We start from the raw sequence: 26,041 nt of genomic DNA, 5'->3' as shown, positions 1-26,041 counted from the left end.
GCTCATGAGATGCTCATGAGATGCCATCAATGCCAAGCAAGGATGAGAAGCCTCGAAAGAATATAGTGGGAAAGAGAGATGGGATGGTGGTTGGTCTGAATTGTCCCGAACCACATGATCCCCCAAAGCATACATGTTGGCCATAGATGTCCTTCAATAAAGTACTTGCAAGAAAACAAAGAAGATGCTGCCACTGGGATGAAAGGCAACCAAGATGTGTCCTCGGAGCAATTGGGGTCCATTAGGCCACTGTACAGAAGAAGATTGACATAGGAAAGATAGACAGGGAGTATTTGATACTGAAAGGAACACACAAAGTTGGGCAGACAGGGCTGGATGCTGTAAACGCAGTCAAACCAGCAAAGAGGAGAAGGAAAGTACACTTGTCTCACACTGCCCAGCAACATCTAAATGGTGCCCAAATCAAAACAAACCAGCAACATAGAACGTAGCAGAAACTGAGTTCTGTCCACCTGTAAATAGGTCGTTCAGCCTGTGTGGCAGCTAACCAGTAGAGAGGAAATAGTCCAGATGCAAAACACAAATAGTGATAGGTCTGATCCATAAGATCCTGCTGAAAACGCAGGTATATTGCAGAGAAAACAGCTGCCCAAGAGGGCAGAAACCTGTGGAACACTCCTCTGCATGAAACACAATAGATATGGAATTTAGGATTAAGGTAACTGTGAAATGTTTCACCCCTGAAATGTTGCGTTTCACACCGAAACATTTTACATTTGGGCAAGTCCCAAGCAAAGTGCCAAGTGAACGGTTGAATAATACATATGAGATGGTTTTCTTTATAAACAATATGTTACAATCTACACATTTATACCGTGTGAATGCTTTCAAAGTGTATCCTATATATAGAGTGTCCAAGAAGCTCAAAAAAGTAAGAAAAAATAAATTTTAAATCCATTTAAAATCATGTTTCAGTCAGCCATTTCACTTGGGGCGTTTCATATTTCAATGAAACGTTTCAAGCATTTCAGGTGTTTCGTGTTTCAGTGTGAGTGAAATGTTTGTGGTTACCATGATATGGAGGTCTGATAGAGCAGGGAATTATCCGCCCAGGTAATTCAGCTTGGGGAGTGCTTGTCCATTTCCAGAAAAAGAAGGATGGAACACTTAGACTCTGCATTGACTTCAAAGAACTAAACCAGGTTACGATCAAGAACAAGTATCCATACCCAGGATAGATGAACTTTTAGATCGCCTACACGGAGCCAAGGTTTTTTCCACGATAACCGGATACTATCAAATCCGAATCATGGAACAAGATATCCCAAAGATTGCCTTCAGCACTAGGTATGGTCATTATGAATTTTTGGTCATACCATTCGGATTGACTAATGTTCCAGCCACATTCAACCATCTAATGCAAGATATCTTTCGACCATATCTAGATGATTTTGTGCTAGTATTCTTTGACGATATACTAGTGTACTCCAAATCAATAGAGGAACATGAATGCCACTTAAAGATTGCCCTGGTAACACTCTGTGAAAATCAGCTCTATGCCAAGATGAGTAAATGCATATGTCTCATTGACAGGATTGAATATCTTGGATACATTGTTTCCGTTAATGGAATCTCAGTAGACCCTACTAAAGTAAAAGATATCCTAGAATGGCCAATATGTAAGACAATAAAAGAAATCCGAGGATTTTTGGGACTGACAGGATGGTACCGAATCTTCATCAAAGATTATTCCCTCATTGCTGCACCCTTGACAAATCTTTTGAAGAAAAATACAGTAATCATTTGGATCATTGAGCATCAAGAAAGCTTTGATAAGCTTAAAGAAGCTGTAACCATTGCACCTGTACTAAAACTCTCTGATTTCAGTCAACCATTTGAGGTGATCACTGATGCAAGTGGACTTGTGATCGGTGGGGTGCTAGTACAAGAACGAAGACTAGTGGCATATAGTTCCAGAAAATTGAAGCCCCACAAGTCTAACTATGCCTCTCATGACCTTGAGCTACTCATAGTAATTCATGCCTTGAAACTATGGAGACACTATCTATTGGGAAGGAAATTCACTTTAGTGACAGATCATAAAAGTCTTAAGTGGATCTTCACCCAAGCTGACCTAAACATGAGGCAAAGAAGATGGATAGAGATATGTGCGAGAGTTTGATTTTGAAATCAAATATCGTCTAGGGAAGGACAAGGCTGTTGCAGATGCCCTAAGCTGAAAAGCCTTTCTTAACAGCATTGTCGAAGTTTGAAGCTTAAGAACTGTATCCATACTTGATAACCCTATACTTGAGCTTGTACACCAAGCTATTTCTCAGGATAAGGAATATGAAGGACTCATGCCTAAGGTACTTCAAGGAGGAAGCTCTGAGAAAGAAAGGTCTAAGATTAAGGATTATTCTGCTAGCAATGGTTGTCTATATTACCATGATCGCCTTTGTGTCCCAAAAGGACCAGAAATCTTATGGGAAGCATATGACAACCCCATTGTAGGACATCCGGGGTATGCCAAGACACTCAACGCAGTTCATAAGGGATGTATTAAAGTATGTAACTTAGTGCTCGAATTATCAAAGAGTCAAGGCAAAAAGGATCAAGATGCCTGGAGAGTTACAACCCTTGGACATTTCACAAATGACATGGGAGTCAATAAGTATAGACTTTGTTGTTGGATTATCTACTGCTATTGGTGGATATGATTCCATCATGGTAGTGGTTGATAGATTGACAAAAGTTGCACATTTAATCCCAATCAAAACAACCTATAAGTCATCTGACATTGCTCGAGTCTTTATTAAAGAAGTATTTAGGTTACATGGATTGCCAAAGAGCATAAGGTTTACCTCTAAGATTTGGACCTTTCTATTCCAAGCAATTGGAACGTAGCTATGCTTTATTAGTGCTTATCATCCTCAAACTGATGGCTAAACTGAGAGGGTGAACCAGACCATTGAAGATATTCTAAGGTCTTATTGTGGCAAAGAACCGAGATGGTGGATTTAACATCTACCTTTGGTGGAGTTTGCTTATAACATTGCCTTTCAACAAACAATCAAGATGTCGCCATTTCAAGCCTTGTATGGGCAAGAATGTCATACACCTCTAAACTTCTCAGATCCCACTCTCAAGATAGAGGCTTCTATGGCTATGCTTGAAGAGATGGACCAACAAATCGAGTTGATCCGACATGACATTCAAGCTGCTCAAGATTAGCAAAAGTCCTATGCAGATCTCTGAAAGATCCAGAAGAACATTCAAGGAAGATGACATGGTGTTTCTAAGGGTAAGGCCCGAAAAGAGCTCATTATACTTGGGAAAATACAAAAAGCTTAGTCCAAGGTACTGTGGACCATATGAAGTAATCAAAGTAATGGGATGGCAAGCCTACAAGCTTAAATTGCCACCCCATCTCAAGATTCACAATGTATTTCATGTAAGCCTCCTGAAACCTTATGTACCAAACCCTGATCATGTGCTTAATGACGAACAAATAGTCATGCCTGCCCAAGGAGTTCTGGAAATGCAACCAGAGAAGATTCTAGATACAAGGGAGAAACCTCACTATGAGGCCTTGTGACAAATTAGTCTCATACTTTTGGTTGAGGGGAGCAGATATTGGGGCGTGCTTGCCAACACCTAGCATAAAGGACTGTTTTTCAAAAAAGACACAAAGCTACTGCCCCTCTTTAGCATGTCCGTACTAACTTGTGTTGTCCTATGTGCCTTTCATTGGGAAAGCTTCTCTACCTCATGCTGATTGTTGGTGACTTTTCCATGCTTGGGCTTTCTTCTTGAAGCTCAAATCAGAGGCCTCTTTGAAGCTTGAGGTTCCAAGAGTGGAGTTCTAGTGGTAAGACTATCTACTCTTAGGGTTTGGTTAATTAGAGTAGATCTGGGTGGTCAGTGCGAATTGTTGTTCAGAAAAATGTCGACTTGAATTCCAAGGCTCGGAAGAATATGAGCTCTAGAAGATTGAGTTGGTCATGGATAATGACTGAAAAGTCATGGAGTCTTGTGTATTACCTTTGATCAAGCAATCATTTTCTGAAACTTGCATTGCAATGCGAGCCTTGAAAGCAGGGAGATGTTGGGACTTGCCATATGAAACTTATCATTCTTTAGTTTCTAGACTTGATTTAGAAAAAATGGAGCGAAAAGAAGGCATACAGAGAAGCACTAATAATTCCTGTTGGAGTGTCTAACTGGGTGACTTTTGACTGATAAGTCTAAATTATGCTGATGGGCATCAAGAATAATCATTTATTATTGCCTGCAAAGGTTAAGGCTGTTTCTGGAAATAGAGTAATTTTGCTACATTCTCAGAGAAGACACACATGCAATTTGTTTGAAAACATGTTCAATATTGTTTGTATTTGTAGAGTAGGAGACTTGATATTTGAAATATACAATTTGACTTGGTAAGGTTTGTTGCAGGCTATGAAGATAAAACTGGAGCATCCAAAGTTGAATTGTGAAACTACAGTGCAAGAAGCCATAAAGGAAACAGCTGCTATAATGGGAGAAAATGTGATACTTAGAAGAGGATTTCAAATAAGCACATCATGTGGGGTAGTATCTTCATACTTACACATGGGCCAGAGAGCAGGTTTGTGACATGCTTCTAACATTGGAGCTTTAGTTTGTCTTAGTGCTTAGTCTATGGTATTCCACTACTTTGTATTTACATGCATTTGATCCAATTGTAAAAAAAAGTTAGCAAAAACATAGCACAGTGAGTGCATTTGTTCAATTGAATATACAGGGTGAAGGGATTTACAATCCACCACTTTCCCTGCATCTACTGTTTGTCAAGTTGCGGTCTGTTTTTGAGTAATGATGTTGAGATGGTGGCAAAGAGCACCAGGTTTCATTGCTGCTTATCAGGAAGATCTACCCCAGAAGAGTAAATAGTTATCTAAATGGATATCAAAGCCAGCTGGCTTATGCTAATATAGTGTGATGGATGAAAAAAAAAGAAGAAGAGATTCTGACTCTGTGACATGCTAAGAAGTATCGTTTTTCTCGGGTTCAAGCAGTTGAATAATCTCTGTGGAAGATTGATTGCAAGTCTCATAAGTGATCTTGTTTGTTTTTACAAGTCATATACTGAGGTTTTTTCTCCAGCAATAAAATTTAATTGTGACTTGGGTCTTTGGCTGGCAAATGCCAATTGGTACACATCAGTCTCTCCCCATGACCACCATCAAATCACCTGGTTCTGCTTTTACAAATTTCTATCCTTTTTGTTTGGATTAGGTATGGCAACAAGTTGGCCTAGACAAGGGAGTTAATGGTATCTGAAGTGGAATTCACGAGCATGGTGGTGAAACTGGTAGTTTTACCTGGGAATATAGATTGGTCCGTGCAGATTGTTAAATATCAAATTGAGAGTCCTTAGTCTATTGTATTAATTCAAACTGCCGCTCAAGGGTTGACTGAACTTTTTCTGCACATATAATGTTGCTATTGGACATGGCTTCTCTATTGTGATCATCACTTTAGATCTTTACAGTCTGTCTTAAAAGGCTTATATGGACCCTCTGTTGGAGTGCTATGTTCTGATTGGCGATTCAATAACTCAGGTTTTCAGAAGGTAGCAAATAAGGTGTATTTCATTGTAGACACAAACTGATTGTTGCATTTTTAGCTGATTTTGTTTTATCGATATATTTCTTGTTTCTGTTGTTTATATACCATAGGATCGAGAATAAGGCTTGTATTTGATTTCAGGGTTAGGTAAGTCAGCTGGTTTGTTAACACTGGATGTGAAAGAAGGAACTGTGCAATTGCCTTCTGAACCATTGACTCGTGTCGGAGATTCGCTGGCTATGCATATAGTGGCATCCAGACCACTTTATTTATCAAAAGATCTAGTCACATCTGACATCTGGGAGCACGAAAAGAGCATCATACTTTCTCAGGTATGCTAGCCTTTCTTTTAAGCTACTGAAATTAGGTGAAACCTTATTTTTGGTTTTTTTGGTAGCAAAGGGGGAGGAGGGGGTTTGTTTTGATGGCAGTTTGTTAATACTTTATAAAGGCTCAAGTGTTAGTAACAATTCTCAATAAGAGCTCAACACACGTTTCACATGTGTGATGACCTAGGATGCCTCTTTTGCTGTTGTAGTTTAATTAGTCAATTTGGTATTGTTAGTCCTTGTGTTAAGTAGAAACACATGTTGGGTGCAATTATAAATGGTAATGAGAATAAGTGGCATTCAGTGACTTGCTTCTAGGTAGAGGAAGTTTCAGATAGATTCAACTCATAAAGGTGCTTGTAGTCGTGAATCCAGTGAGTTGTTTGAGGCAGAAATAAGGTTAAAATTTTGCCAATTGATTAAAGCTGCGGTGACTATAATATGAAACTCTCTGAATTTTGATGTATGGAGGGATTTGACACTTTGGTCATCCCCTCACATTATCAAGGTAGGGTTGATGGTATCAGTTGTATTTTATCTACAAAAAGTCTGTAAGATAATTATATATAAGTATTGCGGTGCTGCTTCTTTTTTGTCATAGTTTAGATGATTGTTTGTTACAAGGTGTCAAGCTTTTCTCTTTTATAGAGCATGTTTTGGACAATTTCTTGACTTAGGAATGCTAAACATTCTGTTTGATGCTGCTTAACTGGAAGGTTGTTACTTTTTGTTCTTTTCAGATGCAAGATAGCAAAAAATCAGAGGATATATTGAATAAGATGGTAGAAGGGCGGCTGCGCAAGTTTGCAGAGGAAGTAGTTTTTCTGGAGCAAAAATTTGTCATGAATGAAAAAGTAACTGTACAAGTAAGTAGATTATGGCTTTTTTGAGTGTGTGAACTTAACTTCGGCAGATTATCTCTGAGATATATTTTGATTCTGAACATTCAAATTCCCAGATAATCTTTGGTGAATTTGATTTAAGGTTATTTGACAAAGTAGCAGCACTAATGAAAGGTAGCTCCAATGATTCCAGTATAGTTACTAGCTGCATGCTCTGTTGTTCTTGTGTTACTAGTAAGGGACCAATGGAGACTTAAAGAAAGACTCATCAGTTCACGGCTCTTTTTAAGTAAGATTAGTAGTTGTTTAAAGCACTTTCACAATGCTGCATGCGACTGCTTGCTCTTGTACCATAGTTGAGAGGCCTTGTCAGATCTAGACCAGAGAGCCAAGTTCCTATCAGAGTTATTTGTCCCTAATACCAATCATGGTGGAGAGACCTTGTCAGATGGGAACCAGAGAACTGTGTTCCTATTCAGAGCCATTTGTTTTCTGTAGGTAAATGTTTATGTCTCAGGGTAAGCTGCTTTGAAATAGCTGCTAATTGTCTTATTGTGTATGTTCAGTCTGTCCTTGAGAACCTTGCAAAGGAGGTTGGAGCACCTGTCAAAATTGGTTGCTATCTGCGGTTGGAAGCTGGTGAAGGTATTCAAAGGTAAGAATACAGAACCCATGTCATGATCCCTCGAGGTGCTACAAAGTACAAACTTATTCATTTGTTTGTTTGTTGAATTATTCTGTTTTGAAGCGAAGAGAGTGCTGCACCTGCTGAAGAAGTGGCACAAGCTGCCTAGTTGGACTCTTGGGCTCTTTATTGGAGCAAAGCATCGTATACAGTTAGGCTCACATTACTAAATTTTGCAGCTCAGCTTCCCTTCAGAAGTTCAAGTGCTGGTGAGGCAAGGTGTTTGCTCTACAACTCTAATGTTATTCAAACCCATTCTCTATTCTGAGAAAAAATAACAGTCGGGCTGCGTGAAAAGCCCCTTTTTCTTCCTTTCCTTTCTTCACGTGCTTATGCACACACGTAGGTATACACAAAAAACAAAACCTCTCCAAAAAAGCTTAGTTTGCTCTTTCTTAAGCTGATTTGACTCTGCAGCCTCAGCTTATACATTCTGACACATGCATTAGCTTTGCTTATCATGTAGTTCAACTGTAAAGGATGAGTGTCAGCTTCAGTATTGACACCGGCAGATTTTAAGTTCTGTGTGATTTCATCATACAAGTGAATATAGAGCTTTCAATGTCAAAGGAAATAATATTGGTGCATGTGAAGATTTTATCTGTACAGTGGCCTCTTCTATGCCACCTGCTAGTTGTCGCAGTCTTTTATCCTTTCCTCTCAAGTTGAGATGAGTTATACTTTTTCAGCACATGCTACTGTCTTGTTAGCACAATAACTGTGTTGACTGAATATAGAAGGCACCGTTTAGTGGATATGGAGGAAAAATGAGTGTAGATTGACTATTAGCATGTGTGGTTGGTTGAATTTTCAGCTTTTGTATTCATCATTTCCCTCACATAATTTGTTAATGTATACAATCCGCTTATCTCAAGAAAAACATCTTCCCTCACTCTTGAATTATCTTCCCTCACTCTTGAATTGGATGATTGGGGTATATCAAAGCTATCTAGTTTTGTTGGCGTATCTATCTTATTTTGTTCAAGTGGGTGCCCAATGAAAATACATTTCTCTGTTCCTGGAATCTAGCTTATTCCTGAGTTTGTCTAGATAGTGCACATATGCAAGGCATTGAAACACCTTCAAGCGAAAAATTTTACCTCTGTACTTCTAGTCACATGTCATACTTGAATCCCATGTTTTTTCAGGAGAGCATTGAGTTAATTTGAAAGTATCACTCCAGTACCCAGTTGACTTTGGATATTGTATTTGCATTCCTTGTATTTTGAGGACTTTCAAATGAGCAAACATCTCACTTTTCTTCTATCTGAAATGCACTCACAGTTTCCTTGTGTGAATGAGTGTTGCATATATGTTTGCTGTCATCATTAGATGAATGTACTTTTCTGGATCCCTATGTACCACCCTATGTCTTATGTGTGCATTGATTTGGCTGAACACACTTTAGGATACTACCCATCCTTAAAATGGTGGCAAACTTGTAACACACTTAATTTTATATAGATTTAATTGCTGTACATTCATATGACCACTGTGCTTATGCCGTTTGTCAATAAGCCAATGACTTGACAAACACTCAAGCATAATAGCTTCCATAGTAGCCATATGAATGTCCAATGTAAATGTCATTCACCTTTACTGCCCTTGATAATAATAAGGGAACCCTTATATTTTCAACCCCTCACATGTACATAATGAATGTCATACCATCACCCATTCATCCAACAAAAGCTATGTTCTTTGCTGACTCTTGGCACATGCACACGTGACAAGAATTTGCTTTGACCATCCTATATACAAATGGGATGTTCGTAGCTTGTGCAACTCAATAATAAGTTACCTATTTGACTCTTACATCATTGAACTATCGAGCATGGTTGGTCTTGTGCTCTAATACCTTTGAACTACATCCCATACATCCTCATCCACAATATTGCATTTAGCATGTGCTACATACCAATGAAATGCTTAAGTTCATCGTGTGGTGCTTTCAACATGGCATAAGTTTTTAGACATCATTCTCCTTGTAGACCTAACCATATGGCCTATTTACCGTGGTATATATATGTTTTCATGTCTAGTCTCTCCTTTTTTCTTCTCCTCTACATGCTTGAAGCAAGTGATTCGTAAGAGTGGTGTCTACTAAATCGGCCTTTTGTGCTAGTAGAGGGTTAGCACTTTCTTTCACTAACTATTTTATGATCATTGAGTCCCTTTGTAATCTCCATCTCGTATGCAACCATTTGTAAGACATGATCGTGAAGGTTGGGAAGCAACTATTATCATACAAAAGAGATGCAGAGAAAGGCTTGTGCTTTTTCTTGCTTGCTACTGTTAAATGTTGAAAATTGTAAAGTGTCTACTATATCAGAATAAATGTGGGGTTGGGCGTATGTGCTTTATTTGTCAAGCCATTCAAAGTTATTGAATGAGGTTAAAGTGCTTTTAAATTTTACGATCTTTAGTCCATGTTCATTGATGGTCATGTAGTTATTTTTATATTATTCTATCCTTGCATTGGTTCAATATCTCATAACGTCTTTTGCATTTTGTAGGTATCCTAAGTCAACCATGTCTCTTTTGGCAGATTTGTGTCTTGTATTTTCCAATCATACTATTGGACACTACAAGGACAATACAAATATAACCATCCTCGCCTTCTTATTCTAAGCTTCTTGTCTATAATTTGATCTTGTGCAATGTTCTTGTTGGGGTGCAATAGTATTATTTCCCATCAAATAATTGCTCGAACCTTCAAGCTTGATAATTGGTCAATGAGAATGGTTTCAAGTGAAGACAAAAAGTGAAAGTAAAACTAAAATTATACTACAATCTATTGCAACTTTAACCATATGTGCTAAACTACAATCTAATTGTAGGTATGGTATGTGGTAGTATATTTACCATGTGCCAAAAATAATGTTGTTCAATGAAATGTGTGTTGGTGTAGTTGGATCTAGGCCAATTTTTGTTAGGGATTCATGCTTATGCTTGAGGCCAACGTCATACGATTCACTTGTGCCTCTTGAGTGCCTTCAAGGTTCCTTAAACTTCACGACTAGGATTTTAGGTGATGAGTGGTGTGCATGTACACGTATGCACAAAGTGCATACATACATGAGAGAGAGAGAGAGAGAGAGAGAGAGAGAGAGAGAGAGAGAGAGAGAGAGAGAGAGAGAGAGAGAGAGAGAGAGAGAGAGAGAGAGAGAGAGAGAGAGAGAGAGAGAGTTGCATTAATGTCCTTTTAGATGAGTAAGGGGTGTATAGAATAAAGAGACCCGCATCAAAGTTTTAGTTACAATCCACTTCTTGGTGCCATTGGCACAAAAAGAAACCTATGTTAAGGTGCCATCAATAGAAAGAGAAAACCAACTACTAAAGCTATCAAAATTACTAAGTTCATCATGATCCAATGGTGTCTTAGTACTTTGGCTTTCTTAGTTGCTATATGATGAACTTTCTACCTTGATAAACTACTCATTTTTCTAGCTCTATGAGTGTGACGTACATGGTTTTGATGGTTGTGGCTAGGTGTTGAAAGGCACCTTCATTGATAGGTGGCGAGTTTTCAACCATCTTTTTCCACTTGTTGTGAAAGAGTCTCTTCTCTTCTTCTCTTATTTTCTTCATAGGATTGCAATAGTGCTATTCCAAAAGTCCTTTTCTTTCTTATGTGTGGATTATAACCTTTTTAGTTCCTTTCTTGACTTTTTCTTGGCAACCTCAATTGCTACTTGTTTTTCTTAGGTCTTCCCTTCAGTGGAATTCTTTGAAGATGAAAATTTCTCACCTTATTCTCTTTGTTTCTTCTCTATTTGTTGACTTTGTGGTAGTGGGTTAGGGTATTTGTCCTTCCCCAAATGCATTCTAGCCCACAGGTCATTCATGCATTATTTCATGAGTCATGACGTCACTTGATAGTATATCTTCCATCAGTCCTTTTGATAGCCTTGCCCTAATAGTGTTAGACTTATTGTACACAAATAGATAATAAAGACTTATTGTTGTGACTCTCAATTTCTCCTTTGATATGGATACAATCTAGAGGCCATCTTATGTTACATTTGGGACGTCATCCCATCTTTGTCACATTGGGGGTTTATAGTAGCTTTTCATATTTTCCTAAATCTACTCGATTTGGTGTCCTGTATAGAACTTAGAGAGTTCATATTTGGTCTTGTCAACATGCTTTGATAGCAACTTTTGATCTATTGACTACTTCTTTGCCTTTCCTTTAAGGAAGTTCTTGTTTTGAGCAGCAACATGGAGTATTATTGTTGTAGTTTCAATTTTTAATGACATTTGGGTATTGGTGGTTCCCTCATTGCTTATGGTTGTGGCTTGTGAGTAGTTTGGTGGTTGGGTGTGGTGTGTTTTGGAATCCAAAGATGGTGACAACCTTCATAATATCCTTGGACCTTGAGAAGGGCTTTGGATATTGATCTTGATTGGAGTGACATGCAAGGTTTTCTTTGGTTCCTTTTTCACCATATCAACTTTTGTGTGATGTTTTAGCAATTTGAAGTAGGGATGATGACTTGAGTCTATTAACTAGTAGAGACGATGCTTGAATTGCTAGTTGAATCTTGAGATAATGGGGTAGGAGTGTTGGTTGATGTGTGCCTTATAGCTAGTTTCCGTAAGTTGAAAGCAAAGATAATTGACATTACAACTTGTTCGGCGTCTAAAAGGTCAACTCAAGAGTATTTAAATCCCCGTAGCTTTCCTCTTTGGTAGAACACAAAAGAGAGAAGAATAACTTTTAGTATCCACCACAGTATCAATATGTATTTCTCCAACAAAGAGTAGGGTTTACCTACGTAAGGGTTCACTTTGGAATCAGTGGAGGTCAATTCTGGTTAATTGAATTCTTTTCAAAAATAGTAAGGAAGAGTATTAAAATAAGATTCTTCATTAATTAAGAGATCTATAGCAATAACTTTTGCTATGGTCAACTGAACTCAAAGATAGGTTGGTGGTTTGATGGGTTGGCATGGGGTTGTGAATGAAGGGCTTGGTTGAGAGAACCTATTGAGTTGTTTTTTTGTTTTGATTTTGCACTCTATAAGCTCAATGTGGGACCATTAGACACACCCTTGTTGTTTTAACGGGGCTTGATACATGAAACCAATCACTATCTCTCACCTAGCCTACTTACATGCACAAAACACAATGAACTAACCTACCAAATGATAGATCGATGCGAAGTGATCGTATCAAGCACATTTTGCATAGTATTGACAACAAGCATCGCTCCACAATCTAGGTGCATAGCTTGTTGCTTATGGTCTTGTTGTCATTGTTGTCCATGCAAAGAGAGGAGTAATTGTAAGGCTAGGTTGAGGAGAAGAAAGGAAGTAGAGCTTCTTGCCACACATCCTTCACTCTCTCCCACTCTCAACCACATGTGTTTTCACTTACACACAAAACTCACCAACATGGGATGGAGAAGAAGATAGAAGAGAGAAGTGAGATTCACTAATTGTCCCTCACTCCCTCACCCTCACATTACCTTCACTCTCTCCCAATAGGCAATAGAGTAGCAAGATAATATAAGATCGATTCAACACACACATGAATAGCTTATTCCATTCTTTTTCATCCTTTATATACAAGTCTTTAGGGTTAGGCTTCCACCTTCCCCTTGGGCATCTAACCAATATCCAAGTCTTTTGACTAGTCTTCCTTACAACCTAGGGTAAGAGTTGTCGAGGACTAGTTGGGGCAAAAGGCTTACATAATTTGACTTTTTACCTTCTATCTTGGTCCTCTTGGCCTATTGAGTCCAAGTATGTATCAATCCACCATGTATTCATAGGGCTACTCTTGGTAAGAAGACTTTATGAAGATCTTGGAAAGCCCCTACTATCCCCTAGCATATTTTATGGATAGGCATTAGCCTTAGTATGGTGTCTATTGTTTCATTGACATCAAGAAGCTAGTCTACATATGCCTACCTTAGCTTAAAGCCTTACTTGTAATATGTAAATTAACTTGTGCATATTATATCATGATGCCAATCAAAATTTCTTATAATCTACATGGAAGAAAGTTCAGCCCTTAATTGTTCACACAAAATATTCAAGGTTGATAGTGCAATAATTTCAACATTTTCTTTTCAAAAAATTATCGAGTCATGTTGCACATTATAGTTAAAATTACACCCCTTCATAGGCGAATGCCACTCCCATGACACTCACATTGAAGGTAATTTGTTGTAGCTAGCACAAAAGATGAGGAATGTTGGGATAATTGAGGAAGAGGTCCTAGTAGAGGAGGGATGAGTGTTATTATTGAAGAATTGGATCTTATTGGAGTTGAAGATGGGTGATGGGGATAGGGGCTGTGTCCCAAGGTTGGAAGGATGGTGGTTGCATTGTGGAAGATAGAAACATATATCACGGAATAAGGACAAGGATGGAGTGCCACAAATGTTGACGGGTCTTCAAGGGGTTGTTAACCTCAATTCAAGATGGCGGAAAAATGAAGGAAAAAGTGAAAAAAGGATGGAAAAAGAGCAAAGGCGTAGAAGCCACCCCTAAAGTTAAGTTGAGGCAAAAAGAGCAATTTTAAATGAAAGGTGCCTCAAAAAACTCTAAAAACTCTTGTAAAAGAGCGCCAAGCTCCCTCCTATGCCATTTGTAAAAGAATAGACGACGGGTATAGGCTTAGGGCATGAAGCAAGAAGAGGGAATTAGAAAAAGGGACCTTGCCACAATGGTCGGTCATGACAAAAGGGATGGGTGCCCATGGGATTTTAGGGTTTGTATATAAAGTTCAAAAAGTAAATGGAAGCTCATTCTTTGGTGTGTGGTTGACAAGAGTCCTCTCTTCTTCTGTTATTCTCTTCACCTTGCTTGTATGTGTGCTCTTGAGAGAGGGAGTGTGAGAGTGTGAGGGAGTGAGTGAGTGTGTGGGAGTGAGGGATCAAGAGGGTGAAGCTCTTCACCATCTCCTCTTCTCTCTTCTTCTCTTCTCTTCTCTTTGCTCGCGTGCGTGGCTATGGTGGATGAAGCTTAGCGATGGAGGAGGCTTGAGGATGCTTGAGCTAGCATCTAGGATCGTGGAGCTACCGGCGTGTGCAAGAGAGGAGGAAACTCATTTCGGCATCAAGGTAAGCTCACTACACCCTGAGAGGGCGCGTCGGCTAGGTGAGAGATAGCCATGAGAGCTCGCTTGAAATGTTTGAAATAATAAGCGGTCCGTGGGTCTTGACGGTTGAGCGTAAGTTCCCACTACATTTTGGTTCCATTGCTGGAACCAAGGGATTCACGCTTGAGCACTTGCGCGCCTCATATCGAGGATTGAAGTGAGGGATTCATCCCCGAAACAGACTTTGAGATAGGTAGGAAGTTTGGGTTTTCTGATCTTCAAAACAAGTAAGTATTTTGGGTTATTTTGTTGGTTTGATGATTGGAAAAGATGGAGAAATCATTTCAGTTTTTTACCTTCGATCTTTGTTGCATTTAGCGCAAGTTAGGATTAGGAAATCGGATCGGAAAAGCATAGGGTTTGTTGCTGTAAAACAAGAAAAAAAAGGGCACAAATCATGCAAAAATGGAAAAAAAGAGTGCTTGAGATGCGTAATGTCCGCAAGTGACTGATTGGGGACATCAAAACCTTACCCAAGAAGAGGTTTAAGAGCCAAGAGGTCAAGGAAGAGCTCATTTCATACCCTGACATTGAGAGAGAGAGAGAGAGAGAGAGAGAGAGAGAGAGAGAGAGAGAGAGAGAGAGAGAGAGAGAGAGAGAGAGAGAGAGAGAGAGAGAGAGAGAGAGAGAGAGAGAGAGAGCTCTTGGAGTTTCGATTCGATCTTACTGCCAGGGAGTCTATTGCATGTTCCAGGTATATCAAACCCTTCCCCTTATGTCTTGGTACTGATTTGGAAGCTCTTGTGCGATATGATTGCATGTGTCACAAGATTGAGCAAATTAGTGCCTTCACTGCCGTTGTCGTGCGTTGTTCGGCCCGTCAGAGTGGCCGGTTCTTGGACCGAGTCCCAGAATCGGCCCTTAGTCCCACTTACTCTCGACTGACTTGGCCCACTAGTCAATTCAGCCCGTTCGAGCATATCACTCGGCCCAGTCGTCAATTCGGCCCTTGGCCAATCTATCCCATTCGGCCCTCAGCCGGGTTCGAATGAACCAACTTGGCCAAAAGTTTACTCGGCCATATCGAAATTTGGCCCTCGGCCCCCATTTGAATAGACCCCGTCGGCCTGTTTGAGTGAATCTCCTCAGCCCGTCCGAGTCACCCTGTCCGAGCTTCCCATTTGGCCCTCGGCCACGACAACTCGGCCCATCCGAGCGACACACTCGGTCCACAAATTCCATTCGGCCCTAGGCCAGTCCAAATCCATCACTCGGCCCCTGCAATTCGGACGTGTTGGGTCGAGTCAAGATTTTTCCAAAATTTCATGAAATTAGACCAGACCCCAGCTAGAGTTTGGTCGCGTATACCTTTGTGAGTCCTCCTGATGCTCAGAACTCGATTTTGGCGCAGGGAATAGGCAAATTCGTAGGATGTAGCCACTTAGTAGCTTGAGTAGGCTACTGCGAGACCTAGAGTCCTAGCGACAGCCAGCTGAGCCAAAGACCCTGAACAAATCTAAAATGCGTAAGACAACGCAGCAAGAAATCCTAAAACCTGAGAAGACTGCCATAAGTGGGTCAACAAGCCTATCAGGCCTAAAACGAAGCGAGAGTATATAAGCCGCTTAGATACTTGTTTTTCGCACTCACCCTGAATTCCCGCACTTGAAGTACACTTAAGGATAGCTGAAAGCCTGATTGAGCACAAGTGCACGGGAAAGAACACACACATACTGAGTAGAGATAAATTGAGGATTGGATGCAATAAGTCAAGGAACTCACTCAGATAAACACTTAAAGGAACCCACCAATAGGAGAAGATCCCAAGAAATAGACGTACAACCAAATCACAGAGTAGGACCAAGCAAGCGGGGCTAGAGAAGTGGATCTGACCAACTTGCTCAACTTGATCGACAGCTTGGTGGAGCACGAGAATGTGATCATGACAGCGGAAAGCTTAGACGACAGGCCAAACGAGGAACTCGACTTAGGAGTTTTTCCAGAGGCAATTCAGCAGCTAGTGAGCAGCTACGATACACACACTCGGTATGAGCACCACGACAAAACGACAGAGGCCATCATAACAAACTTGGAAGAGGAACGGAAGCTGGCCCACAAGGGGTTGCAAGGCATAGTGAAATATAACCAAGAGCAACGTGCTAGGAGCTTAAGGAAGAACCTAGAATTGCGCGAGGTACAACGGGTGCTAAACCTAGTAGGTGGGAATCAGACCAATCATGAGAGAGCCCTGGAAGGAGACTTGACATTGAGTGAGCTTCTCATGAAGCGATTGCTCGACAACACAATAGCAGAGTAAAGTGTTGTAACACTAGCAACATCGTTACTAGCAAGATTAGGAGCAAACCAAGGCTCTAAGGGCTAGTCTAAAATCCCAATTCTTACAAAGCAACTCAACAAGTACCAACCCCATGACAATCCATACAACTTTGTAGAGCAATTCAAGAAAGTCTGCGAGGCCAACGGTCTCACCAACTTGACTCAACGCTCTCAATCATTCGGGCTTTGCTTAGGCGATAAGGGTAGGACTTGGTACACGAGTCTAGATGTTGGAGAATGAGCAGAATTTAACGGCCTCAAAAACCTCTTCATCAAGAGATTCTTTGAGCCCAGATACTCTGACAATCTGCTAGTAAGACTGATGAATGTCAAGGAGAAAGAGAGAGGATATCCATGACTATGTCACCCATGTGAGGAGCCTCTTCAAGAGAATCCCCATGGGCGAATGACCTACTGAAAGAGTGGTGTCCACCGTATTTATCACTGGAATACAAAGTGAGAAGCTGTATAAGGCCTTGGCAGGCAACTAGAGCTTGTAGCGAGACTCGCTAGCTAGGGTGTTTGAAGAGGCCATTCGAGTAGACGATCAGCTAAGAGAGCTGAGCTCTAGGAACTCAAATTTAGAAAGAGCCGTAGACGGAGAAAGAATAAACCCGAAGCTAAGATCACACTGAAAATTGAGAGTGCCACGACTTTGCCTGCTGGAAAGGTAACTGACGTAGAGGTAGAAACCTCAGCTCCTAAGACGGCCGAAAAGGTAAGTGCTAAGGTAGGGAATATCCGCATCCGAAGCGGCAACTAGAGGCTATCGAGAAAGTGAAGGAATGGGTAAAAGAGGCCCAAGAGCACCTAAAAGATGTTGAGCCCATCCTAGAGGACAAGGTCAAAGATCTCTCCAGCATAAGCTCGCCAGTCTCACCCCCTCGACCAAAATCGAGAGATGTGACTACACCACAAGCGGTCCCACTTAGGCAAAGCCTTGACGCTACAGGCTAGCAAATCAATCACGGCCATTGGCCGACAATCCGAAAGAGGAGAAAGATAAGCAACCAACGATCTCCTTACTACGCTAGTGACCACCCTTGTGAGGTTGAGCCTGGGAGACCTGCTTAGGCAGCATTCCACCCTTGTGAGGCTGAGCCTGGGAGACTTGCTTAGGCAGCATTCCACCCTATGGCAAGACCTGAAGCAGCGGGTTGGAGGACCACGAGAGCAAGCTATTGTAGACCTGCATGACCATGATGTAGAGACACAAATACCGAGTCTGAAACTGTACTCTATGCCTAAGTCCTTGCACGTTAATGCTTTCCGGGAAGGCACCAAGATGCATGTGGTCTTACGTGTCTTAGTCCTAGGCGACACAACGAGAAAGGGAATTGTAGACACAAGAGTGGGGGTTAGTGTACTGACCCATGCAGTGCTTCAAACTTGGGAAAACCCGCTTATTGAGACTACTAGCTTCAATGTCACACTAGCAAACGGTGTGAGAGTGAAACCATTCGGGGTATTTAAAAAATGGCCAGTGGAAATCGTAGGCATCTTGTTCTCGGTTGACTTTATAGTCATGAATAGTCATGAAGTGAGTGGACTACAATATCCTATTAGGCCGACCCTGGATGCGCAATGCCAGAGTCATCGAAGATTGGGGTAACAACTTAATCTTCCTTAGCAATAGAATGGAAGCTGTCAGGGTAGAGATGGATACTTGGAAGACCTCACCAGTTGACTTGGATGCTATCTCCACGATGCTTAAAAGTAACACTCAGGTGAAGAAGTCCTATGGGCCCTTGACCAAGTATATCCCATGCTCGGAGGATGAGCGAGATTGGATGCATGTCCTTGCTACGAGGCCACGAGGCACAAGCCATTAGGAAGAATGACGCTAGGACCATAGTGAAGTTCTTGTGGGAGCACTTTATCTCACAATTTGGTTGCCCTATTGAATTAGTAAGTGACCAAGGCACTCACTTCATCAATGAGGTGATTGCCCACTTTCTCTCAACCTTCTTAGTCATCCACAAGAAATCCTCACCCTACTACCCTCAAGCTAATGGCCAAGTAGAATCTACAAACAAGATCTTAGTCAACGTCCTTACAAAGGTAGTCTCTACCTCACGAAGTGACTGGGACAACAAACTTATGGCACCATTATGGGCTTATCAGAAAGCCTATAAAATAGCTGTGGGACAAACGCAGTTTAGGCTGACCTATGGGACCGAGGCAATTTTGCCATTAGAATTCTTTGTCCCTAGCTTGAGGATAGCAGTAGAGAAGACATGGGAAGGGAAGAAAGCTTGTACCGATCATCTCATGGAATTGGAACGACTCTCTGAGACTTAGCAGTAGAGAAGACATGGGAAGGGAAGAAAGCTTGGACCGATCATCTCATGGAATTGGAACGACTCTCAAAGACTTAGCTCATAGCTATCCATGCCTTAATTTGTAAGAAAGCATGACGGAAGATGTGGTTTGACAAGCATGTCAAACAATGCAACTTTGGGCAGGGAGATGTTGCTCTACTCGGTAAAGGGCCACAAGAAGAAAATGAAATTTCAAGAATCAGGACCTTTGTGAGTGCCGACCGCGGATACATGTTCTCTCTTGGTAGTGCAGCATTTACTTGGAGTAGCAAAAAGCAATCTACAATTGCTTTGGCGAGTACAGAGGCTGAGTATAGGGGTGTTGTTGTTGCAGCATGTGAGGTAGTATGGCTGCAAAAGTTATTGGCTGATTTAGATGTGCAGGTGGAAGGTCCAGTTGTCATTTATTGTGACAACATGAGCAGTATACAATTGGCTAGGAACCCTGTGTTCCATGCCAGGACAAAACATATTGAGGTACACTACCACTTTGTGAGAGAGAATGTACTAGCAGGTGAGATTGACTTGGTGTATGTCAGCACACAGGATCAGATAGCTGACATCTTCACGAAGGCATTGGGTACAGAAAAGCTTCAAAAGTTTCAAAGCTTACTTGGAGTTGCAGAGATGCAGTTGAGCTTGAGGGGGAGTGTTGAGATGACAAGCTCAACACATGCGGACATTAATGATGGACTGCCTGGTTAGATGGGTCCACACGTCTACACTTAGCACATTGGTGGTCATTATGACTCTCACATGGCCACTAACTCATTACTATTATATTCAGGTTGTTACACCTATTTATAACTGGCATAGTTATAGCGCCAGTCGACTAGTGTAGTCAGTTATGCATTGTTTGACTTAGTAGGCCACTTTCCTTTATGTTGTATCTTATCTATACTTTGTGTACATTGTAATGTGTGTGGAAGAAGAAGAAATAACTAGCAAGAAAACTTTTTGGCCTCCATCTCTCTTCTTGTCTCTTGAGTGAGCTTCTCCTTGTGCATTCTGTGTGTGTTCGGTGCAGCATCTTGAGCAAGTCCCCCCACCACGCGATTCTTGACACAAACTAGAATTAATTTGGTCTATGTAAAACAAAGAATTGAAAATTGCATAGAATAACTCTATGAGTGCTCAAATCTATAACTCTCATCATGCTCTTCATTTGTAGCTATAGAACACTTGAATTTGATATGGTATGAAAGAGTTATGGCCAAAATACGAAAGTGATATCAAGCTACCATAACTATCTACAACTACTGTAACATGCTTTGTATCTACTAAGAATGGATAGAATGGCGTCTTCTCAGCTTAATAGGTACTCAACAAGGCTCAATTAAGCCGTGGGAAGCTCCTTCACAAGCTTGTAGAAAGCTCGAACAAGTTGGGAGAAGGGAATTCTTAATGCATATCTGAAAAGGAAGAAATAATGGTTGCCATGAAACCTTGAGCTAAAGCTTCTTCATGGGCCAAAGAAAATAATTGGTAAAGCTCCTTGAGTCCAAGTTGTGATAATAGTTAAAAGGTAGAGCCCAAGTGGACATACACAAGCGGAAGCAAGAGCAAAGTAAGAGCTATGGTACATGGCGTGAGAGAGCAAGAGAGAGAGACACCATGTGTGGGAACCCCGATAGTTACAAGGTGTGACCAAACTTCCCTTATTCAATAGTCACTGAGAGACTAAAGAATGAAACAATAGTGATGGTTGAGCTCCCACCACTTTAGTGTATAGGTGTGTGAGTATAATGTATAGTGAGTAAATGTGGGTGGCCAGGCACATGTACCTTTATCCCTAACAAGATTGCCAAAATCTCTTAAGCCTTTCCTCCATATTTTCATCCTAGATAATGGAGAAAATATCTTCCATGATGTCCTTTCCTAATATATATTCTATTGGATCACCTCAAAGATGCATATTTCTACATCTCCTTCCAATGCTCAATGTAAGAGGCAATTTAGGGTTAAGGGGTGTGCGATATTAAAGATTAGGGTTTAATGGCAATAAAGTGTAAGGTGTGGAAAAACCCTAAGAATATGAATCATGTTTCATTCTAAGCATCTTCATGTTCTCTCTCTCTCTCTCTCTCTCTCTCTCTCTCTCTCTCAACCCTTCCCCCACCCCTAAATACTTTGCTGGCCACATAGATCATTCCTTTAACCCATTGGAGATAGAGTTAATGGCATTGTTCCCAGTGCCTTGCCATAGTAGCATGGTAGTGCTCCTATTATTGTCTTCTTTCTCATTGTTGCTGCTATTTCTACTAGTAGGTGCCAACTAAGGGTGGTTCTAGCCTGGCTACACTATATCCACACACCTTTTTGGAGGTAGGCTTGCTAGCATCTCCTTGCTCCTTCGATTGTAACTTACAGGCCTTATGGAAGGATGTATCTGTCAAATTCTGGGCTAGCAATGGCCAAAAAATCTCCCTTGTGTACCTTGCATTATGACCTTGACACATTATGTACTTTGCACTATTGAAAAGACATGTATCGAAGCAAGGAGGGACTGCCTCACGATGGATGCAAATGTAATTATTTCTAGCTACTATATGGGTGCATGCAAACACAGTCAACCTTCGCTTGAGTGTGGTTGAAAGCTGGGGCCTTAGTCTAGAGCTTTCGGGTAGTCTAGATAGTGGGTTGATCCACACTCATGATTAGCCAAAATCCACACTCTTGATCGGCCAGGGCTCTTAATTGACTAATGCTCCTGATGGGCCGGTGCTCTTGATTGGCCTGCACTCCTACTTAGTCCCTGCTCCTAATTAATCATCTTTCATTTTGAGTATCTTTTGTGTTCTCTCTCTCTCTCTCTCTCTCTCTCTCTCTCTCTCTCTCTCTCTCTCTCTCTCTCTCTCTCTCTCTCTCTCTCTCTCTTGCTTGAGTCTCTCTTTGTGTCTCCTTCTTGGGGGTGGGGGAGGGTAAACCTTCCCCCACCTCTAAACACTCAACACAAAAATTATTAACATATATTTAATTGGATGCTTATTAGTGATTACACTAGCAATTAGCCAACCACCTTTCATACCTTGAAGAACCCTTAGCAAACAACTAGTCCTCGTTCTTTAACTTATAGTGTTGCACAATCTTCTATACTCCATAAACGGAATGAGTGAGGGGATCCCAAATGTTTGATCAATATCTCAAATCTTTGGTATGTATTTCTAGAAATTAGCTTGCATGTATAAGTTAAATCTCATGATGCTACAATAGAATTCACACAATAGATTGGAAGATTGGGACATATTATTACAAAAATATCACTTAGTAGAAGTTTGCCATCACCAAGCATCTCAATACCAATACACTTTTTTTAAGAAAAAGTTATTTTTCTATAGCTTTTGTACATAGGATTTTTGCCATTAGCCTTGTCTAAAATACTTTACACTTGATTGCCGTGATGTTGAATCAAAGTGTGGAATGAGAATCCAAAATGCAGCTCATCCATCATAAGCATATTTATGCATTTATTTGTCTATGTAGTATTCTACCTTGAGAGAGAGTATGTGTGCTTGTATATATGTACATGTGCAAATGTGTAGTAAAGTATGTGTATCATGGTCTAAGTCTTTAAGTGTGTATCTTTGGACCAACTTTTGCACCCATTTTTCTTGTTGGATAGATGAAAGCAAGAATTGTGGGAGTGGGAAGAAGGGGGTAGAGAGGGAAAATTCCATGGCTTTTGTTGATGTCATGATAGTTGTTGGCCCTATAGTTGGCATTTCTAGTTGCCTTTAGAGGCTTTTTAGATGCTTGTAATAATCAAGATAAGTAAGATTGATAATGGGTTTGGATTATCACTATCTAGAATGTGTGGTCCATGGCGAGTATGTGGCTATACCAATGTTGATTCGTGGTTGTAGTGAGACTTTCTTCTTTGTGTGTGTGTGTTACTATAGAAACACCAATAATAGGATTGAGCCTTTTTTAAATTGTACTAAAATTATAATGCAAATATTTCCTAGTTATAACTAGGAAATAAGAGGATTCACTAGTTTTGATCAAGTTTAAGTTAGTTTAAAGTTCCTTGTTTGTGGGGAGAGAAAGACTCATGCATGTGGTGATTTTTTTAATTGTTCTAAGCATCTTCATGTTCTCTCTCTCTCTCTCTCTCTCTCTCTCTCTCTCTCTCTCTCTCTCTCTCTCTCTCTCTCTCTCTCTCTCTCTCTCTCTCTCTCTCTCTCTCTCTCTCAACCCTTCCCCCACCCCTAAATACTTTGGTGACCATGTAGATCATTCCTTTAACCATTGGAGATAGAGTCAATGGCATTGTTCCCAGTGCCTTGCCATAGCACCATGGTAGTGCTCCTTATTATTGTCTTCTTTCTCATTGTTGATGCTATTGCTACTAGTAGGTGCCAACTAAGGGTGGTTCTAGCCTGGCTACACTATATCCACACACCTTTTTGGAGGTAGGCTTGCTAGCATCTCCTTGCTCCTTTGATTGTAACTTACAAGCCTTATGGAAGGAAGTATCTGTCAAATTCTGAGCTAGCAATGGCCAAAATATCTCCCTTGTGTACCTTGCATTATAACCTTGACACATTATGTACTTTGCACTATTGAAAAGACATGTATCGAAGCAAGGAGGGACTGCCTCACGATGGATGCGAATGTAATTATTTCTAGCTACTATATGGGTGCATGCAAACACAGTCAACCTTCGCTTGAGTGTGGTTGAAAGCTGGGGCCTTAGTCTAGAGCTTTCGGGTAGTCTAGATAGTGGGTTGATCCACACTCATGATTAGCCAAAATCCACACTCTTGATCGGCCAGGGCTCTTAATTGGCTGATGCTTCTGATGGGCCGGTGCTCTTGATTGGCCTGCACTCCTACTTAGTCCCTGCTCCTAATTAATCATATTTCATTTTGAGTACCTTTTGTTCTCTCTCTCTCTCTCTCTCTCTCTCTCTCTCTCTCTCTCTCTCTCTCTCTCTCTCTCTCTCTTGCTTGAGTCTCTCTTTGTGTATCTCCTTATTGGGGGTGGGGGAGGGAAAACCTTCCCGCACCTCTAAACACTCAGCACAACAATTATTAACATATATTTAATTGGATGCTTATTAGTGGTTACACTAGCAATTAGCCAACCACCTTTCATACCTTGAAGAACCCTTAGCAAACAACTAGTCCTCGTTCGTTACCTTATAGTGTTGCACAATCTTCTATACTCCATAAACGGAATGAGTGAGGGGATTCCAAATGTTTGATCAATATCTCAAATCTTTGGTATGTATTTCTAGAAATTAACTTGCATGTATAAGTTAAACCTCATGATGCTACAATAGAATTCACACAATAGATTGGAAGATTGGGACATATTACTACAAGAATATCACCTAGTAGGAGTTTGCCATCGCCAAGCATCTCAATACCAATACACTTTTTTAAAGAAAAAGTTATTTTTCTATAGCTTTTGTACATAGGATTTTTGCCATTAGCCTTGTCTAAAATACTTTACACTTGATTGCCGTGATGTTGAATCAAAGTGTGGAATGAGAATCCAAAATGCAGCTCATCCATCATAAGCATATTTATGCATTTATTTGTCTATGTAGTATTCTGCCTTGAGAGAGAGTATGTGTGCTTGTATATATGTACATGTGCAAATGTGTAGTAAAGTATGTGTATCATGGTCTAAGTCTTTATGTGTGTATCTTTGGACCAACTTTTGCACCCATTTTGCTTATTGGATAGATGAAAGCAAGAATGGTGGGAGTGGGAAGAGGGGGGTAGAGAGGGAAAATTCCATGGCTTTTGTTGCTGTCATGATAGTTGTTGGCCCTATAGTTGGCATTTCTAGTTGCCTTTAAAGGATTTTGAGATGCTTGTAATAATCAAGATAAGTAAGATTGATAATGGGTTTGTCTTATCACTATCTAGAATGTGTGGTCCATGGCGAGTATGTGGCTATACCAATGTTGATCCATGGTTGTAGTGAGATTTTCTTCTTTGTGTGTGTGTGTGTTACTATAGAAACACCAATAATAGGATTGAGTCTATGTTTTAATGTACTAAAATTATAAGGCAACTATTTCCTAGTTATAACCTGGAAATAAGAGGATTCGCTAGTTTTGATCCAGTTTAAGTTAGTTTAAAGTTCCTTGTTTGTGGGGAGAGAAAGACTCATGCATGTGATGATTTTTTTAATTGACTAAACAATGGTATGTAATTTCAACAATGCTTCAATGTTCCATAGACTGAGAGTGAAACCATGACTACTCAAGGGCATTGATTTCAATGAAAGAAAATGTTGTGGGCAAGCTGATGACTAGATGTTGACTCTCACACATAAAGCTTGTTGATCATGTTCGTAGAGATTACATGGCTTCTAGATTCCAATGACTAGATTGTTTGCCAACTAAAAGATTCATGAAGATAAAGCATGACAACCTAACACAATGTATGGTTCTCCTTTCAAGTCCAATGACTTCTACAAGGGTTAAAACCAACCAAATCTTTATCACCCACGACACAATGGTTTGGCTACAAGTGTGCATGGAATTGGCGTAGTACAAATGCATAAATGAAGAAGTACAAAATTTGAGAAGATGCATGTTTTGAATGCTGATTATTTTATGAACATTGGGAAAAACATGCATCTTGATTATTTTATGAAGATTGGGAATTGCCTTGGTTTTGGTTGTTTTCATGAGTCACTTGTAGAGGGCAAGTACAATAGTCCTGAAGGCAACTTGCTTGGCACATATTTTCATTCACTTTCATAAGCGTGCAATGTCTTTCACAGTTGGAAAAAGATAAGGAGCATAAACTTAAGCTTGCAAAATCGTTATGGCAACTTGTGAGGCAAGTCTTCATGTTAAAGAATACTTCCTCTTGCTCCTCCTTACACTCTTCTTGGCACGCTAAAAGTGATGCATACTCAGCTCCTTTTGCATTTCCACAG

The 26,041-nt window shown here is 40.5% G+C and overlaps 1 protein-coding gene across 1 annotated transcript in view; it reads left to right on the top strand.

Annotated features, from left to right (window-relative positions):
• Positions 1-8,184, top strand: part of LOC148020191 (translation elongation factor Ts (EF-Ts)) — a 54,724-nt gene extending 46,540 nt beyond the window's left edge. Inside the window, exons 4-8 of the mRNA XM_087700501.1 lie at positions 4,417-4,588; positions 5,713-5,903; positions 6,641-6,766; positions 7,309-7,397; positions 7,491-8,184. Of these exons, the coding sequence (XP_087556627.1) occupies positions 4,417-4,588; positions 5,713-5,903; positions 6,641-6,766; positions 7,309-7,397; positions 7,491-7,536 (624 nt within the window). The 3' untranslated portion in view covers positions 7,537-8,184. The remainder of the gene's footprint in view (positions 1-4,416; positions 4,589-5,712; positions 5,904-6,640; positions 6,767-7,308; positions 7,398-7,490) is intronic.
• The last annotated feature ends 17,857 nt before the right edge of the window (positions 8,185-26,041 follow it).

This window comes from Lygodium microphyllum, chromosome 19 (assembly GCF_053477565.2).
Source record: "Lygodium microphyllum isolate KBCC chromosome 19, Lygodium_microphyllum_v1.1.10, whole genome shotgun sequence".
NCBI lineage: Eukaryota > Viridiplantae > Streptophyta > Polypodiopsida > Schizaeales > Lygodiaceae > Lygodium > Lygodium microphyllum.
The sequence above is the reverse complement of the archived record's forward strand: the minus strand, read 5'-3'. Positions and strand labels throughout refer to the sequence as shown.